This window comes from Ptychodera flava, chromosome 13 (assembly GCF_041260155.1).
Source record: "Ptychodera flava strain L36383 chromosome 13, AS_Pfla_20210202, whole genome shotgun sequence".
NCBI lineage: Eukaryota > Metazoa > Hemichordata > Enteropneusta > Ptychoderidae > Ptychodera > Ptychodera flava.
The window spans coordinates 25,430,194-25,451,202 of NC_091940.1; the positions used below are offsets into that span (position 1 = coordinate 25,430,194).

The window sequence follows — 21,009 nt, forward strand, 5'->3', positions numbered from 1 at the left end:
ACATCTGATTTTAATCAGGTCTACAAATTTCTATAATGAGATGAAAATATGAAATACAAGGATGGAAACGCTGCTTTTGTCTTGATTGCGTATCTGCAATAGACTTATGTGTAAGGGGAGATTTTGGATATATTTGTAGATAGTTTTGTGGAGTTTTAGAAATTTACATGTGAAGTAAATTTGATGCAGTTTTAATGTTGTTTTCTAGCCAGCATTTACCTGTATTCAAAGTAGAAATGTAATTCAAGGGAAGAGAAATTATCATTGTTTAACATTGTTCTGGACACTTTTGGTATACTTGGAAGGCGAATTCAGTCATGACACTGGTCACACATGTCTAACTGCCTACAAATCTCGATTATGGGCTTGACATGCAAACCATTTTACAAAGTATTAGGCCAAAGTAATTAAATTCTTTGTTTTGCGTCCCCATCCGCTTAGGTTTTTAAGGTTTTCATGAAAAACACACACAGTGTATTTGAATAGGAAATTTTAGGACGTAACCGCTTAGCTTTTCTGAACTAAAATGTTGTTACAATTTTTTATTTGCTGCAATCAAATTACATTGTGTTAATTTTCTTGTGTGTGTTTTTCAGCCGCTTAGACGCGTACCTTTTCCCATTTTGAGTGGACGCAAAACAAAGAATTTAATTACTTTGGCCTAATTTTTGATAACTTTATTCTGCATGCAAAGGTAAATTAGAGCGGACAGCACATATCAATTTGGACAATGACAAAACACATTTCTGTCAGACTGAAATTATCGCCTTCCACCTAAATATACGAAGTAAATGACAACAATGACGCCGCCTTTGTTTTGTCGTCGTCAGGTGGAAAGGATAGGATATGTAAATATTGATATTGTTTTCGCCATTTTTCTTCTCGCAAACAATGACATTTTTTCGCATTTTCCCTAAACATAACGTTACAATGCAAAGCAATGCCCTTGCAAACTCAACGTGTTATGTACAGTATGCCGTCTCATTGTTGACAACTTATGGTGTGACCCAAAATTCGGTTGTCAGCAATAACGTTGGGCACTCACACATATCGTATATGCCGTGTAGAAAACTTGAACGCGTGGCATTTCTGCGCAGTTTTGGAAGTAGAACAAGAAAGTGTATTTCCCAAACAGAACAAAACCAGTGAAATATATTATAGCAGACGTTACAGCTATAATGAAGCTCTAATGTGTGCTACATGTTTGTCAGCAAAGGCATGGGAGACTCGCTGCTTGCTTTTAGCCACATCAATGTATAAAGACATGTACAATATGTAAATTTTAACTTGACTTTCTTTTGATATAACTTTCTACTTGGCATAAATTTAACTATTGTCATCTCATTTTAATAATGTATAAATCTCAAATTTACAAACGTAGCACCTTTGGACAGGTAATTTGTATATGATGGTATGGTAGGAAAGCTCATAAATACATGACTGTGTGCATTTACTCAGTAAAATAGCGATATAATCAATCATCAATTTCAGAATATTCCGATTCAGAGTTGCAGTTATGGCATGACTGAACTACTGACGTCACTTCCTTTTACATGACTGAACTACTGACGTCACTTCCTTTTACACCCCATTACCTCAGCTGACAAAAATACAGTTTGGTTACCATGTAGTCGGAGTGTCGTGGAGTTGTGAAATAATAAGACACGAACTACTACATCGTTAAAAAATTTTCGGTTTCATTTCACTGAATTTTTTATAAAAAATGTCTCTGAATCGTCAGAAGCAATTGGACTGTACTGTTGGTATTGTGTTGGACGACTTCTACAATAATATTAGTCGTCTGGGGTACTGTAAACAAATATATATCTGGCGTTTGCGGATATTCACTTGTACTGTACAATTCTCAATGAACACGTCGAGGTATTCATGTAAATATTTACAAACTCGAAAATAATCAAACAAGATACTTCAATATTTGGATTTTAGAATATTATCAAGTTTAGGAATTAGAATTCATGTGTAGATAATGTATACATTTGCGGTAGTACAATGTGAATATTTTATATAATTCAAAAATTCCATGATGGAATACTGTGTTAGCTCAACAGGCGTGCCCTCTGCAAAGTTAGCCAATTTATTTTCAGTTTTGAAGGATCCTGTTACAATCGTGCTGTCATTTGAGACTTGAAATATTTACAAATTACGAAAGGAAGTGAAAAACCTGGGCTTTTTGCAAAGCCAACATTTCGTTTGCGTGCGAATGAATATCAAATGTTGAGGAGACTGTAAAATCAGCCTATACTAGGAAAATCTATCAGGTTGCTTCATCGCTTTTTAACAAATTCACGTCACATTTCAGATATGCAACTCAGGTAGAGCGAAATAGAATTTGATTCGTTCATAGACTTTGTTTCGTTCATATTGATTACAGGGCCATGAATCTATGACCTGTAGTGTATATACACAATTTGTATCAGTTCCCATTTTTGTTCACTTGATTTTTTTTCACTGTTTTTGTTTTTAAAGTCAACTATGGAGTTTCTATTTCTATTCCCAAACGCATATGAAGATACACAACATTCAGCATGTCAACTCAGCCTGTATATGTGAAGACAGCATTATTGATGACAAGTGAATTCTTGTCCGAACAAAAAATTATATGTAAACAATAACAATGCATTTGAAATGTAAAGATGTTGTATTGACAAGCTAAATAGTGAGCATTTTAATATGCATTAGGGATTCGAACAAGAATCTGTGGTTGACATTAAAAAAAATAGTAAAAACATCGAAAGTTACAGCTACAGGCCTAGGCCATTTTAGGTTAATGTTTGAACGATGTCAAATGATGTTTTGTTGGAATAAATTACACAGATAGTTTTTGATCTAAATATCGTTGATGTTGTTGTCTTTAGTCTTTTATTTGGTCACACAATCATCAGCAATGAGTGGTGAACACCAATTTCTGTCAAAAACGCCGTCCCACGTTCTGTAGTTGTTTGTTTACAAAATATTTGAGACTGCCACGGGGGACATCGTTATGACCTGTGACATGGCATCTCGCTGACCTTTGACTTCTGCACAGCGTATCCTTGAGAATGGTTATAATGAGTTTGTGTCGATGCATGTCTCTGCCAGGTGTGAGTCGCTTTATCCAACCAATGCCTTTTTCCAAACCCTACTTAGAGAGTTTGGACTGTAAACAAGCCAACAACTTTTATTTTGTTCATTACAATCTTTTAAAAATTGGTGAATCACCTTGGATACAAGAATGAACACTGCTGAGGAGAAACAAAAAACGAAACCGTCATAATTTCTCGCACTTCAAAATCTTGTTTTCCTTCAAACCCTTTCCCCTGACAAGAGTCACTCCATTCGTGTTAAAGTATATATATCGAAAACTGGGCATTACTTGCGCGTCTTCGTGTCATGGTAGCCAAAAATAGTCGCCAATTATGTGTAAATGGTCAGGAGAAATAAAATGATGAAATAAAATGTTGTGAACTGCACTGTACATGAACAAAGCGACATCGACGGCTATCTTAATTTGTATGACGTCACAACGTCCCCCCCCCCTGCTGATGCTGTCTGTACCCTTGACGACGGTAAATTGTTTACAATACTGGTTTTCTAATCATCGAAGCTTTTAAACTTTTGCAATCCATTGTAGTTCCTCGGCTCGTGCCGGCCTTGTGGAAGTTTACTTTGCATTATTATTTGTTCTCTGATCCATGGAAGAATTATATCACGGAAAGAGATCTTGGATACTATGGCCAAAATTCACAGTCGCATACAGGATCAATTGTTGGAGAATCCATAGTTAGTTACATCCATAGTCGCACCTTCGGTAACGGAGAGATTGGAGAAAACTACAGATTCTTCATCTCTCAAAGTAGACGAAAACATCGTAAAATCTAGCGGCTGGTCAGGCCTGTCACTAATTCCAACAATTAAGCGTGTCTTATTCACTCGTTATTTACGATTTATTTATACGACCTGCCGAGATTGGCCAATATTCTAAAGGACAGACGACGAATTTCAAAAGAGCGCTGACAATTGAAAGGTTGACCTTACGACCTTCCCAGGTACTAGTATGCAAATAATGTTGTGGGGACTCCAAATTCTATCGTTCCCCTCTTTATGCGTTATTCTTAAGTAAAATATGGTCGAATCTATTACGGTACCTTAATTGGTTTTTCTTGAACAAGAAATCAAAACAAAATAGAGTGCATCACCACGTATTTGGAATGTGTCATGTGAGCGATAAATATGAGAAAAAAAGACTATTTTATGTCAGTTAGCCTGGGGAATGTGCTCACTACATAGAACAGCGCCAATGTCTCCTGACGTCACAGCTACGGCGTAATGCAGTAGCTATCGTCTGCAGAGATAGGATTGGGAGTTACACGACGAGTTCAATATTTTTCTTTTGGGTGAAAATGTGCGGTCGTCAGTATGGTTCAAATTCTAATTTTAAATGAAATTACGTAACCATACGTGATTTAACGATTAGGCATATATTAGATGAGAAATTGAAACTCATTTTAAATGTCTCTTTATATGTTACGAGTAATTAATTTCCCCCTCATGGCCTTGTAACCCCGCCGGTAGGTGTGTCTATAATTTACTCAGCCAATCCAAGTCAAGCTGTCCCGCACGTAGACAACCTTGTAATATTTCTGGTTACACATACATGCTGTCCGTACGGTCGCTCGGAAGTCCCGATAGTCAAACCGGTCCTGGTTTCGGGCCTGCATGCCAGCACTCAGCTGGTATGTCGCATTGAGAACGACGATTTTGACGTCCTCTTCGGAGAGGTGGGACCGTTTTTAGGGTGACCTGGTAATGGCAAATGAAGGCTGACAAGACGATGGTATAGCGAGTCAAAAAATCGCCGTCTTCGAGTATGCCACTTACGGGATCACTGCACGGACACCATCATGAACGAAGAAAATCGAGATCCGAGGGGTTTGAGTTTGTCCGGGTACCACATTAACGGCTTCGGAACCCAAGCAAGCAGTCAATATAATAGCCAGAGCATCGATGAACCGAACAGTCCCCCGGTCTTTTGGTCACCAGGCGATTTTCCGCCCCGAGAATGTCGATCTCCGGACGAATTTTACTTGGATAGGTGGGCCAATGGATATACTTCCTACAGCAGCGGCGCGTCGTCCTCGGGCGAGTCGTCGCCGCTAAGCCCGACAAGACATCGCAAACCGTCCGGCAGTTCCCTCAAAGACCCGTCGAAAACCCCGCCAGGCACACCGACGCGTCGTAAGTCCGTCAAATTCGCAGACGCGTTGGGGTTGGATCTGGAATTCGTACGCCATATCTTGACCGACTCAGTGCCAAACGTACCTGACTACGCATACAGTTCGCTGGTCAGCCAAGACAGACTAGGCGATCATAAATATCTAACGACGTGTTTCACACAGCCAAGTGCCCTTCCGGATTTTATGGACAGAATAAGAAGCCAGAAGGTGTGCTTAGAAAACGCCGTAGTGTCCGGTTTAACGATTCTCGGTACTGTCAAAGTACTCAATATTGCCTACCACAAAACTGTCAAGGTTCGCTTCACGACCACTGAGTGGCGTACAAGTTACGACATACCGGCAAGTTACGTACAGGATTCGTGCGACGGACAGACAGACCGGTTTTCGTTCGGTCTGACGACCCCGAGAGACTTTCACGTTGGCGCTCGTTTACACTTCGCCGTGATGTACGAGGTGAGCGGAGCTACACACTGGGATAACAACCACGGGGGCAACTACACGTTTGAATGCTACACGAGGGCGAACGACTCCACCGGTGATGGCGATGCTCTGTGGATGCATTTTGTTTGAAATAATAGGTAAACCCTGAAATATATGATTTTTCTGCTTTCAGTGTTTTGCAAACACCGATCACGAGGGCCTTAATATTAATCACAAAGGCCTGGCAGCGTCATTCCTTTGTTCTAAACGTACCAGCAACTATTGAGCCGAACGTTCTTTTTTTTAACTTGTTTATGAACTAGGGTCGATGGCTGCTGTGTTTCGTAACTTGGCGTGAAAAGGTAATGAAAATTCATGCCTGTCAAAACATGTCGATGACGATGCACTGTCATTTATGTACCAGTGGGAATGACAACCCTTTATAGAATTCACGGTCTCTTTCTTATGTTTAGGCTTTTTACCCCCGATTTTATGGCATTTCAGTAGGTCCAGTGACTTTTCGAAACAGTCGAATATCACTGTTCTGGATTGCCTAGTACATTTCGTATCATTGTGACACGTTTTTTAGCGCGGGTAATGTTTGACAGACCTTTGTAAGAGAGTTTAGGTGATCCGATGATTTTAACCCGACTCCAGTCCGTTGTGCGGAGCCGTGCGTGTGTATTTTGTACATCAGCTGACTGCCTGCAGGTCACAGTATGGCTTCAAGAATGCAAGTCATCCAACGGGTGACTAACTTCAACAAGAAAGTGAATTGCGACTATTTCAGTACCTAGCAAAAACGAAAGATTGCTGCCATCATCATGACAATTCAAGAAAAGCATGCGTTTGTTTATAATATCATTTTGGATCCTCTTGACAAGAAACACCGTGTTTATCCGTTTTCTAAGACGATTCGGAGATTCTCTACTACCAGTGAAACGACCTGGTAATAATAACATCTTTATGTGGCATTAACTAATTGTGTCATTCTCGAGTCACAGTGTGCCGTGATAGTGAAGGCTTCGACATACCACTGCTTGGTTCTGTAAATTTAAAGGCGCTATGCAATGTACTTGGCATGAGTCCAAAATTCAGGAGCTGCTAGCTGTAGCGAGCTGCACAGGCATGAAACCTAGCTATAGCTGATATTCAAACTCTTCTTAAGCAGATGCAATTTCTTCCATTTCAAGCTGTAGCTGTTTTAAGTTTGCCTGTGTTGATGAAGACGTCTGATGGTCTAGAAGAATTTTAATCTAAAGAAATAATACCAATGTCACTGGCAAAGCACGCGCGCGCTTGTAGTCTCGCCAGACAACGCCATTTATCGTCTTGATGAGTACTTTGCAGTTACCCGACAACACATCGAGCTTTGATTAATAATTCGGGGACACGGTTGAGCCGATACTGTTGAGCCATTTAGTGTGATATATGTAACACAAACAGATTTGTTTAATGTCAAGTCATGACGGATTTGGGCCTATGTTTCGGCTCTGTCATCCTACTCTCCAAAAAGGCCGATAAAATTTGTATTGGGTGGCATTTCCTAAGGTAAAATGCGCCCGGGGACATATATTCGGACTCCAAAACTTTTACAATTATTTTCTGATATACCACTTGTGGGGTTCATTTGACAGAAATTGGTGTAAGAAAACTTTTTACTGTCTTAGTTTTTCGAAAATCGATTTTTTTCCCATATAGTTGACACAGGGATTGTGGCCATTTTGAATTTCAAATATAGGTAAATCTTGGGTAATTAATAGTCGAAACATTCCTTGAGGAAACTTTGAGCAAAAGTTTAAGTCTTTCACTTTCGAGGCGTGAGTAACTTTATTAAGAAAGGGTGGGAAAGTCGGGATTTGTTTGGTCCAGAATGATATCGGAGGCCTAAGCCGAGAAAAAGTGCAACATTTTCTCACCTTGTCATACAAAATGCCCCAACAATGGATTTGGGAGTTTTGAAATGAGAGAGGGTTAAGTCAGGTTATATCGGAAAAAACAAGTATTGCTTTCCTGACCAAAGAGGTGTCCCTGTCATCAACTCACACGACATTGAATTCTTCGCATTCGACAATGCTACATCACAGACATAACTTTAAGAGGTAAAGATCAACGACATTAAAAATTAATGCAATAGTTAGCGTTATATTGGAATACAAATATAAATTGTCAACAGCTTGCCCAATTACCTCATCAGATCTATTGATAGGATGGCAATTCTGAGATGAATGAAATGGTATATGTTAGTACTTGCGCAATTTAATCACTTGAAATATTAGTATTCCCCTGATAAGAGTGGCAGTCTTTGGAATTCATGAATCATTCTAAAATCACGACAGTCGAGGGTCACTCAACATCTGGGGATAAGTTAACAAGTCGATGCTTTTGAGCTATTTTGAATACGATTATGGTGTCACCAATACATCGCCTGTACAGCCACGGGAAACCGGATGAGGAAAAATGTCTTTAGCTTTTGCTTGTGAAGCTCTCTTCGCGCGGTTGAAAGACTGGAATAATTGCGGTCGAGATTGTGGATTCACAGAGAACTTTGCACGAGCCCAAAGTCAGTGACCCTGCTCTTACAAAAGTACAAGGTCAAAATGAAGCAGAGTTTGAGTAAGTGTGATATTCAAAGACACGATATAACGAGATAGCACACCCCTTAGCGCGTGACAGTACTACATATCGATCGATATTTCAGTATTAACTGTATTAATTCACCATATGAGCGCTTGCGTACTTAGCCCGAGGAAGATGCTTAAGAAATTGACATGTTATTTCAAATTTGTGAAACTTTGGAAATCAAAGGTTACAACAGTGTGAAGTGATGAGATGATTAATATCAAAGGTATGATCTTTTATCATTGCTTATTGTTTGGCAAAATTGACAGCCCGCGTGTCCTGCTTGTCGTCGTTCTGAATCACACGAATTAAGAAAATCGCAGACTTTGAACTTTATCAATTTTGTTGATTTTAGAAGAAGTTATTCAGCGTTTTGGAACCGAGGGAAGAGTGGTTGATAGAGCTTCAACTGAAAACATAAAACGAAAGCGATGGCAACTACTTGAAATACATTTTAAGCCAAAGGGTCCAACAAAGTATATATGCCTCTGCGTTAATGTGACGTTATATTTGAATTTCATATCATACATCCACATTCAGTTTATTTTTTATTTATGAGTTCAAACAATAACTTTGTCGCGATTAATGAATTCGTTCGCGCGTGAAGTACTTTACGTTACCAACTGCTTTGTATGTATGTGTGTTCATAGATGCAAAGTGGTCGCAAATACCCGTGATGTTGCCGGGGTTTTGTCATGCTGGCGGTAGAAATATCTCGCAGGAGATTGGTTGCAGTTGACCTGTCTTAGACATGCATGTCATGCATCCTTTTCAGGATAAAAATGCGTGTCCTCGAATGTGAATGGAGTTTTTTTTTCTCTCAGCCAGAGGAGGCTGTCAATAAGGGAGAGGCAGGTGACGCAAAGTTCTCACAGGAAACGTATTCTGACGCAGCTTTTTGCTAGTTCGACGTTAGAGAGAGAGAGAGAGAGAGAGAGAGAGAGAGAGAGAGAGAGAGAGAGAGAGGGGGGATCCTGTTGCTATAGTTCGATTTTGGAGAGAGAGAGAGAGAGAGAGAGAGAGAGAGAGAGAGAGAGAGAGAGAGAGAGAGAGAGAGAGAGAGAGAGAGAGATCTGTTGCTATAGTTCGACTTAGGAGAGAGAGAGAGAGAGAGAGAGAGAGAGAGAGAGAGAGAGAGAGAGAGAGAGAGTCTGTTGCTATAGTTCGACTTAGGAGAGAGAGAGAGAGAGAGAGAGAGAGAGAGAGAGAGAGAGAGAGAGAGAGAGAGAGAGTGGGGGGGGCGTATGTTGCTAGTTCGAAGAAGAGAGAGAGAGTGTTTGCCAATTCAAATTTACAACATCTCTGACTCATCATTCCTGGAATACAAACTGCTAAAGTCCTCAACAATTTCACTCTGATACAACGTTTGACCTGTACAGTGGTATGTAACCAGTTATAGTCTTGCCCCTGTTACACGCAAGATTGCCTCGCCGCAACTCAGATATACAGGTTTCTCAGCTCTCGTTGGAATTCATGAAGATGGCGTCCTGATTTAGAATTTCCAGCAAAACAAAGTCTAATCATGCATGATACATTTTGAAGACCCGATCTCAAATTTAAGGAAGGTAAACAGCGATGTATTCAAATATTAGCCGGAAAAAGCGCATGATTAACGAAGAAAAATTCCAGATATTTTGTACCTTTTTTGCGTTCTTTCGCCTTACTTGCCACAATTTAACCAAATTGAGCCCTAAATGAGTTCGCGTGCGCATTTCCCTTCGATTTTCTTCGGAAAAGCTACAGTCTCTAGTCTTTTATTCAGTGGGAGATAGTTACCCAAGTTTAGTGATTTTGAAAAGCACGTATATGCAATGAAATGTAAGACAACTTTCTCCGTCTAAGTAGCGCTTTATCAGTGTGTCCGGATCCTTTCGGCCCTTTTTTTACATAAACATTGGAACGGATTAAGCAGAAAAGAGACAGGAGAACGTGCGTGGCGAACAGAAGGTCAAGAACACTGTAAACTTTTCAACAGCTTTTAGAACATGTATATGATTTATATTTGTTTTTAATTTCAAAAGCGCATAGAACTTCAAAGTGTGAATTTCCGATTACCAAAAGTGCCCTGGACATGGTTTAATGACAGTACTCGTAAGTGTATGTTGACTTTCTTCAGATCACGGAATTGGTTCAGGCATTGTCATTTATCCTCCTGAAATTTTTTGAAACAAGTCTTAGCACGCCGAAGCTCGAACAACTACCAAAACGTTTTAGCGGGACCGAAAGCACAACTTCCGGTGCAACGTAAATTGATAACAAAGATAATCTTCTCATGGAAAGACCTCTCCGATGAAACAAGCACACCATATGTGAACCAGATATGAACTGAAAATGCTCACGTGTTTCATTATATATTGCAGTTATGTGTAAATTTGAACCTTTGCCACATGTTTGCAACTACACTGAAAGTGTTATGATCAACATAATGAATAATATTCACCACAGATTAATTCTAAATCCAAGTATATATCCTTAATCAGGAAAGTTCATTAAAATATGCAAATAAGGAATTGACTGAAATGTTCTCATTAAATATGCAAATTAGGAATTGGCTGAAGTAAAAATGTTAAATGACTTTTAATAATATCGTATCATAGTATCGTTAATGTACAAAGCAATTCGTCAGCTTTGGTCTAGTCAAAACATAAATATCCTTAATTAGGAAAGTTCATTAAATTTGCAAATAAGGAATAGGCTAAAGTAAAACTGCTTAATGACTTTCAATGTTGTATCATAGTATCTTTAATGTACATAGCAAGTTTCATCAACTTCGGTCTGGTCAAAGTTTATTAAATATGCAAATAAGGAATTGGCTGCAGTAAAAATGCTTAATGACTTTCAATAATGTTATATCATAGTATCTTTAATGTACATAGCAAGTTTCATCATTTTTGGTCAAGTCAATTCAAATAAATATCCCTAACTTCAAAAGTTCATTAAATATGCAAATTAAGAGTTTGATGCAGTAAAATTCTTTAATGACTTACAATAATGTTAAATCATAGTATCTTCAGAATACCAAGTTTTGTCTATTTTGATCAAGTCAAATCAAATATATATCCCTAATTAGGAAAGTTCATTAAATATGCAAATTATCCATTACCTTTTATGTCACCCCTTAATATCTTTCACAGGTGATATATCTTGGTGTGATCAACATTTGTAGCAAATCTCATCAAATTGTGTGCAGTCATTGTCGATATATATGTTTTTTTTTCTAAAATCATTAATTATGCAAATGAGCAAAAAGCAAGCCACACCCACCAAAGACTAATCAGTTCTTGCCATTTGCAAACTGAATCTATGTACCGGATTTGATACTGATCTGGTGAGCCGTTTTTGAGATATCGAGCACACAGACAGACAGACAGACAGACAGACAGACAGACAGACAGACAGACAGACATCGCTGCGACATATGCTCACGTGTGTGAACACTTGAGCAAAAAATGAGCGTGAATTTATGATTTATTGTTACATATATATATATATATATATATATATATCCAAGACGGTATGACCATCACGATTGCACGAGTATAATGATTAGCCAGATTAGTTTTCTTCACAGTCGGATGTGAGCATTACAATACCTAAACAGCGTTACATCAATTCTGACGTCATGGGTTGAATTCACACTTCAAAAGCACTGAGATAAAGAACGGGGTGAGAGGCAGGTCACTGTTTCCTTGAAAGGGATACGACCGTCTGAATAATGCTGAATTTTGTCGCCAGTCCTGTAGTCTTTATGAATTTTCTGAGCAGGAGGGTTTATCTCTCTTAATCTTGGATGATTTGAAAAGGATATTTGATTTATGATGAATAAAGCGTCGTAGTATTTAATCGCAAATTGAGAGAAGATAATATTTGTGAGAATGGTGTAAAGACAACTATTTGCATCGCGATACGGTTTTACTTCACCGATGCATACTCTGTTATAGGCGCTCTCCATCAGTTCGTCTCATTGAAGTAACCATGACTACCCGCGGCTATCAAAATTATGTCACTGCAACTGTCACCATGGAGGGCCAGTTTTACGCGAGTAGTTTCATGGGTTTGACAAACATGTCGCCATCTTTCTGTTACCGCAGATGTTTTAAATATTTTAAGATCACATTGATTATGATTTTATGGTAAGAAATTATAAGGATTATGCATATATATCCTTTTAAATAGTAGTACTTTAAAAATTTATTGTTGATAGCACTTGTAGGTTTACCATTCTATCACACTCATGCTCATTCAATAATAACTATCGTGTTGGAAATACATGTCTTCACATAATCAATCATTATTCGAGTCTTTACGCGTTAATTAAGGATAAACTGCATTGCATTTTACAAGTCCGTCTGTTGATAGCGCCCCCCTCAAAAAAAATTGTTTATTTTATTTAGTTTGATAAATAACTGAAATGATATATAACACGACTGGAACTAATTTGGGATAATTGGATCTTCATATTTTTCAAATTTCTCAAACATGTTAGGTGCCCTATAGCTGAATGTTGCAATATTACAAATTACTCATAAAACAAGTATTTAACATAAAAAGAAAAGCAGATTAGCCCACATTTGCAGATTAAACCGACATTACTTCACCATCCAACTATCCCAAATTGGTTCCAATCTTGTTAATTATTGAGGGGCACTTACAAATTAAAAAATGCAGTTAAATATTGGATTTCATTTCAGCATTTGATTAGAGGACCATAACAATCTTGTAATGTAACAACAACTGCAGTTGAAGGATTTTTCAGAAACGACTGCAGTCCTTTTTATTAGCCTGGGCTCTATAACTGCAAAATCTGGATGTGTGTGCATCGTCACAAATTGCCAAGAGCGGCAAACATTTTGCGCGAGACAATGACCTTCGGATCTGAAATTGCGAGAGAACGTTAGAGATAGTCACCGTCAATTGACTGTGGTAAATGAACCATTCACTGTCGATTAGCCTTGACTAAACGAAAACATTTCAGAATAAGAGAATATTGTGCGTTGCGTCACGTGCAGTAACCATGGCTCCAACCTCTCGGCGAGTATTAGATGACGTCATCATGTTTCTTGAGCCTTGAATTACCCGGACTTGAACAGTATCAAACCCGATAGGGATGTTGCTAACTTGAGAAACACAGTGATATTTTTAAAGTAAGATCCGATATGAATAGTGAAATTTTACACTTGCATTGATGAAGGAACTAACTGGTCAATAAGGCAACTCTCTGCAGACGTCCGATGTCAATTACGAGTAATTACAGGGTGATAAAAATAACGCATCATGGCCGACACGAATCTGATGTTATTGACACTATGCCCTGAATAGTCACTGGCCTGATTACAGATCTGAATAAGGGGCAAGACAACAATAAAAAAACCCAAGCGTTGCACCCTTGACAGAGTGAAGCGTATTTCCGAGGCCACTGCACTTTTTTTCATGATTTATGTATTGGTCTTAGTACGACTGATCGCTGTTCGAGAATTGTCTTCAAGAAATATTTGAACTAAGAGGCGATAGACGAGTATGGCATGTTGTGTCGATTGCCAACACCGAAATCGTACATTTGCTACATCGTCTAAACAGATGCAAGAAAGCACAGTCATTTCAGCTCATACGCTCAATCAAAGGGAATATTTCTTTACTTTGTCAGTTTCCTCGCTGCCTTTTTATTTTCGGAAGCAGTATAGAAGAAACGAGACTCGATGGAATTTGTGACGATGCAAACTAAGGATTCCTACCACATATTTAAGACGCCATATTAGAAACATTCAATAGCTGGGAGATGTAGTCACGCATTGCCTATGTTGTAACACTGCCTTCCATTAGCGATGCTTCTCTAATTGAATAAATATGTCCTACAATGTTCAATCCGAGACATCAATAATAAAATTTAAAAAGTATTTAACATTTCACAACTAAATATTACTTAATAAACTTTGACAGTTCAGCCCAAAATGTAGCCGGAAATATTATTTGCATGAGTGAAAAGATCAATAGCATTGGTCAGTGCAGGTCTTAAAGTTTGGTCAAGGTGTTACTTTGTCGAATTTTTTTCATTTCACATCAAAAATAGTTGGTTTTTTTTCACTTTTTTCCATCATACTTTGTACTCTTCACCAGGACTGTTTCAGCGAGAGGTAACGTGACCTAAATGACCTTCTCTTGTGACTAATGAATGACATTCGTTTATGTAAAGGACACTGTGAGAGGGTAAAAAAATCACTTGATTCAGAGAAGAAGCAGTAATTGAAGACCATTCAGCGATGGCGAAATAGTGCAAATGGATTTAGAAGCACGTCATTGTCAGTGCTGTATGCGAGTGGTTTATCAAACCATAGATAATTGTAATTCTTTGTGATTGTGCTACGTTTCATAATGGTATGTCGAAGTGCATTGTCCTTAGAGTGGGTTTTACATGGAATCGAATTAGCTGGTCTTCTGTCCCCTGCTTTTTTATACCATTTTGTCTTTCTATGCATCGCCTCGAGAAAATTCAGGAGAGTAAATTCACCGACATGAAAATTCTTTAAAATTCATCGGGGGCACTAGAAATCACGATCTCGTGTTTGATATAAGCTTCAATTATGTTTCAAAAGCGGTCGCCATGGCGATAGCATGTGGAGGAGAACGGGCCCCTTCAGGGTATTGCATCATGGGAGGCATGGGTCTTCTCATATCTGGCATTCCGCAGTATACTGTGGATTCGTCCGCTGATGATACATTCACATACTGCGAAGTTTTATCGTCTGCGGAGTGATCAATCGGAATTTCAGGGAGATTTTCTTTTCTAAATCAGTTTGTGACAGTCATGGATTTTTCGCATAAACTTGAAGTCCCATTACAGTTACAGAGCGGCTAGTAATTAAAGTAGTTGCTGAGTATTAATGGGGATCACCTCGCGTAATTATTGGTTTGTTGCAAAATGGCCATAGCGTCACTGCCGATTCGGTGGCTGTATCGTATCCGTGCGCCAGTGCTATCTGAGCTTTTACTTGATTAAACCGACGGTATGAAAGTACAGTGTTCTCAGCCATTGACGTCAACTGACCCCTTTTTAGAGCGAAACTGGGTTTTTGTCATTCCTCAAGAGTACGTGACTCTAAGCATGCAGATCGCTTTTGTAAGTGCAAGGACGCGAAAGTACGCGTGCCTTATTGAACTTCACTTGAACTCGGCATAGTAAACGTCATTGCCATTGAGCAATGATTGGCAAAATCGGTCGTTGGTTGAGGATTATAAGAAAGCCTCGTATCGTATTAGCCTTTCTGCTATAATCTTACGTCTGTAACATATACTTGTGAACAATAAGAGTTGTCGTTTGGTTTGCAGAATCGCACCATGGAACACATAATTTTTGATTCACATAAAAGCCTTTCACTTTGTCGCTGGTCAAATGCTTGGGAACTCACGTTGAAACTTGTGAAAAATTAAGTTTCCACCGTTTAATTTTCAACAAAACCTTCAAAATTTTGTTGGAGAAAGAAATTAACGAAGTCCACAAAACATATTTGAAATTCAAATAGCGGCCATAATAGGGGTAATACGAGTGCAAGAGAGTAATGCCGTGTGGATGCAATAATATGCCTGTCGGAATTGCAAACTCCTAACTCTAACGGATCACTGTGACACTCTCATGGCAAATTTGCGCCCACATGACAAGTCGTCGAGACGCGCGTACTGGCTATTATAAATCTTGCATTTTCTTCATGAACTCTGCAGGGAAATAGAGTTCATAAAGAAAATGGCGGCCGATTTATGGATTTGGTTAATTTCATTCCTCGATTTGCTATTTTGCGAAAGACAAAACTGCTAAAACTTGATTGTCTAAACACATCTACGAAAACTGTAGACCAGAAAAAGAATTATTAGATTTCGCCGATCGAAAACATTGTCCATGAGACATGTTTTCTGTCTCGGTAAAGCATTTGGCGCCAAAAAAGATGTAAAACGAAACCGCTACACATTGTAGGATATTTTTTTGACAGAACAGAGTGGCCATTTTGAGTTCAAGTGTCGTGGTCGTGAAGGAAATTTGCGTCTCTAATCCAAACATTGCATGGTAGGTTATCTGTGATTTTGTTTATCGTTTTGCGGTGAAAGAATATGGTTTAAACCTTCTTTGAGTAAGGCATCAGTAAATGTTATAGTCATGTTTTAGTCTTTTACTTGTGTGCGATATTGTTTCAGATTTACATTTAAATGTGAAAAGGCGGTTACTGCACCTATTACAGTGATGTGGCGTACACACAATTGTATGAAAACATGGTGGTCTGATATTTGACCTACTTGTGCGAACCGTGTCAAAGTTCACAGGCCTTGTAATATGCACTTGATAAATATAATCAAATTTTACATGCTCTTAAATCATATCAGATACAAGCACTCATAGAGATCTTTTTCTTGTTCGACATGATTTTTGTCAAGTATATGTCAATAATGGCAGGACCACACGCCCGTCTAATATTGACACTGGGCCCCTGACCTTAGTTTAGTTCTGTCACCGTAATAAATCATTTCCAAATCGCTTTGCATTTAGATCGAAGCATTATCTCAGTTTCTGCGCATGACCGACTGGATAAAACGTAGATTCCGTTATCTTCTTCGGGTTCATGAACCAAATAACCTCTGACCCAGAAGTCGATAGGTCAAGTAAATGAGAAATGATTTATCACTGTGCTGTCTTTTATCTTTGTCCTGATAGTCCATCGTTTATTTCTACTTTGAAATTTATTTGGTGTTCCACGCTGTCATACCGAATTGATTTTTTTTCTCTGCTCTTTCTTTGCACATCGCTACAACACAATATGGCACAATTATGCTGTGTTGTCAAGGTTACAATAAAGGTCTCTATCGTGTTCACATTCTTATCTCGATCAACCTCGTTGCCATAGCTGCAGTTGCGATAAATTAAACAGACAATACATTGATACACAAGTGAAAAAAGGGCAGAAGGTGATATTGTTTTTGACACGAGAAATCCATAAGCTTATTGCAAAATTTCTGGGTTTTACTGATTGAATCTACTGACTCAACTAAGTCTTCTGCTTTTTCTTTTTGTTTCTTCCAGATATCAAAATGATGAAGATTATTTCATCAATGCGAATCTAGCCGGACTCAACACCTGAAAATGTATATTTTTGTAACCATTCTCCTTCTCAACATCAGAAGGGACAGGAACTTTCCTGGCGTCAAGTTCAAAGCGAGAAACTACAAAGTTGTCAAAAGCATGAAGACTAAAAAAAACGAACTATTTAACTGTACATGCGATACATGTATTTACTGATAAGGGAAAACCTGTCTCGTCACGTACCAGTTACCATGGTTACGGACGTCATATCGCCTTGATATGGGTAAAACTAAGGTCAACCACAGTTACTGAGCGCAAGCTTTGCCAACGGAGACCGATTGTGCTCAGCGAGATGTAAATTCAATATTTTAACCTTTGACCCTGCAGTAGCCATGGGAACGACGATACTGATGATGCCTCTTGACAGGCGGTTCGTAACCTGACAAACTCTCGCGTGTACTATTGTCTTTCTTTTCACAGGCCGAGAATTTACGGTGACTGGGATTTACATTTACATATATTAATTCGTGTTTTTCCCCGTCAAAATTCATCGCTCTGATTGTCATGGTCTCCTCCGGAGACAGGCGACCTAGCTAAGTTTGTTGTCATGGGGACATCTTTTACGCGTGATGTTACCTTGCGTGAAACTTTCAATGCGAGTAAAAGCTCGTGAAAAGCCTGTCTTAAGCCAAACATCTGTCTAAAATGTCATTTGACAGACAAAGTACGGATGATGTGGTAAAAAAAAACATTAAATAAAGTGTCGGATGACAAATGTTTGTATTTTGATTGTAAAGGAATGTACTATTTATAATGAAATGGAGTATATGATTTATATAGTGTAGGATAAATCCAGTGTGAGAAAGTCACCGTGGTCAAGTGTGTATATGAAGCTTCGAGTTTACAAACTATATTGCTCCATGGTGACTGCTCGAAATTTATTTCAATTGTAAATTAAAAAATATAATGGTGATTTGAAGATAGCAATAAGTAATAAGTGAGACGTCAGCATGTAGCGTCTTTGACTTTGTGACGTCATTTACACTGATCTAGTTGCCATAACAACTGTACAAATATGGTTTCTGCTTTAACGCGGTCAGCTAAATTACGCTGATAAAAAAAATAACGATAGACTTGAAGTCCCTCCACGATGGCAGGGATTTTCAGCATTTTTACAGACAGGATTGTTTATCGAAGAGCAGTTGTGCTGTGATAGGTTGCAAGATTTCGTGTGTGTTATAGTTCAACCTGTTCACCCCCAATTGCCTGTAAACAGGTCCACAATTGATAACAATAGGTTTGGGACAAACCATGGTGGTGAAAGGGTTAAAGCCCCATTGGCTGTAGCTTTTGATGTATTTTCAAATTATGTTTTTGTAAGTTTTGTTTGTAAAGCACGATTCCTTCTTCTACTATGAAAACCATGTTGACGTGCCCAGTGTTCAGTTTTTCAACACAAGTCGGCATGACGCTTTGTGTAATTTGTCGACTCAGTCGTTCTGTCTGTAAAGTCCAATTTTATGTTCACGACTGAATTTCAGTCCGGAAATGAACCCAACATTTTTTTGTCGAAATTAACATTCAGGTTGCATATTGCACTCAGTGCGTTGTGTCTGTAAGCCTGACGCTAATGCTGTATAAGATCATATTTTGGGCAAAAGAAGAAGAAACTGTTCTAGTTTGCGAAAACAAAACTAATGAAAATATTATCAAAAGTTGCAGCTACGGTCACTTTAAGGTAGAACGCACCTCGGGGACAGACATTCGGGCTCTCAAACTTTTACAATTCTCTTCTGATATACCACATGTGGGGGTTCATTTTAAAGTGCTTGGTGAAAGAAAACTTTTCACCGGCTTAGTTTTTTGAAATTCGAAAATTTTATTTTTCTCGATAGAGTAAACACAGGGATGGCGGCCATTTTGAATTTCGAATATCGGTAAATCTTGGGTAATTTGTTTCTCTAGTACCAAAATTTGCACGGTGACCCCCTATTTTTATTCTTGATTTTGAAAGAGAATGATTGAAAAATTCCTTGAGGAAAGTTAGAGCAAAAGTTTAAGTCTTTCACTTTCGAGGTGCATATTACCTTCACAGTTAATCTGTAGAATTAGTTCAAAGTCAAGCTTGTATAGGTACATACAGTGGGTTCAAAGTTTGCCATTAAACATGAAGTACTAGGTGTATATAGGAAGCACTTTTGATCGGAAACACGAATTTGTCGAGTTTGAGTGTATCGACTGCAGGACTTGTTCTTTGTTTGTCTTAACGAAGTGTTGTACGTCTTATAAACTCATGTGTGGTTTTCCTCGAAAGTCGTAAAAACAAAAAAAGTTGCTCGTCATGAGTTCGTTGACCAAATTGTGTTGACGGCGTTTGTCACAAAGCAGTTCAGTATTTTCAACTTATATTTTAAATTAACTTTGTACACTCTCTTACTTTTTTTATTTTGCTCTTTCTCGTTGACCGCTATGTTTTCCGTACAGACCGAGCGCAAATGCTTTCAGTACAAATTCTGTAGATAAAAAATACTCCTAGTATGCTGCAGGGAAGCTAATATTTACGATGCAATCTTAGTTTACATTGAGTTTAGTTGTGCTGTATTGTACAAGTTCGTTTTGTAAAGTGTCTCGGCGGCGATTTTTACCCAGATGGTTGGGAATATGATAGCTATACCAGGTCCAACAATGGATATTGTTAAAGTTACAGTCAAACTGTTAACAGGGTAGAGAGAAATTTGATATTGTACTCACGAAGTGTGTGCATTTGTAAAGGTGTCATGTGCGACCCAGTCCCCCAGTCAACAGTGGCGATGGAGGGTCTGAGCGTGCGACTTTCGCCTAGCTGTTCTGTAATCTTTAGCAACTTTCTTCAGCAACCATAACAAACTGAAAAAAAAATAATTTAAAAAAAACACGAGTTTTGTAATATGTGATAGAGTTCTGTAAGCTTCTATAGGAATCTTAACAAACAGAAGTTTATCTGTTATTGCTTGAACATAATCGATGCCACTATATGTACTGTGTAGATATAAAATTAAACGTATTAACAACTCATCATAGCGAACGGCGTTTGAAGCCACTGGTGCTCGAAGTTTTTTTCTTTTCAAACTGACTGACTAACAACAAACTTAATTCGAAGATGAATTCACTTTATGCTATCTGTCCACACCTTTGTCATGAGACAGAGCTGCGGAAAGAAAATACTACCTGAACGCGATGCGACGTCGCTTGTCGACCGAATCCTGGATAATATTTTGGAGTTTTGTCACAAAAGCATGTTTATAATTTGTACGTGTAAAAGATGTGTATATTAGAAACAGAGAGAAGTTTAAACACGCCGAGAAAAAAAATAAAGTACATAGTCAAAGAACGTGAAAAACTTTTTGTGGAATGTCTCTGTATTATATTTGCTGGATGTTCAGATTTCAGATTTTATTTATTCCAATACAAGGCCTCGGCCCATCGTACATTTCAATTGAAAGAAATATGAGAAAGAGACTGTCAATTACAAGACATTATACAATAAAAATTAAAAAATTACAATGATGAACATACATTATTTAAGACAAAAACAAGGTATTATTACACAAAGTTAGATACCGTTTCCTCCCTTCTCTTAAAGGCTTTCCTTAGATAAATAGCTAAATTTCTAATTACGTGAATATTTTCTGT

General features: G+C 38.4%; 1 protein-coding gene across 1 annotated transcript; it reads left to right on the forward strand.

The window, feature by feature from the left end:
• Positions 1-3,177: 3,177 nt before the first annotated feature.
• LOC139147951 (glycogen-binding subunit 76A-like) lies at positions 3,178-20,716 on the forward strand. Its single transcript, XM_070719206.1, has 2 exons — positions 3,178-5,812; positions 17,338-20,716. The coding sequence occupies exon 1, from the start codon at positions 4,902-4,904 to the stop codon at positions 5,802-5,804; it is 903 nt and encodes a 300-aa protein (XP_070575307.1). The 5' UTR covers positions 3,178-4,901; the 3' UTR covers positions 5,805-5,812; positions 17,338-20,716.
• Positions 20,717-21,009: the final 293 nt, after the last annotated feature.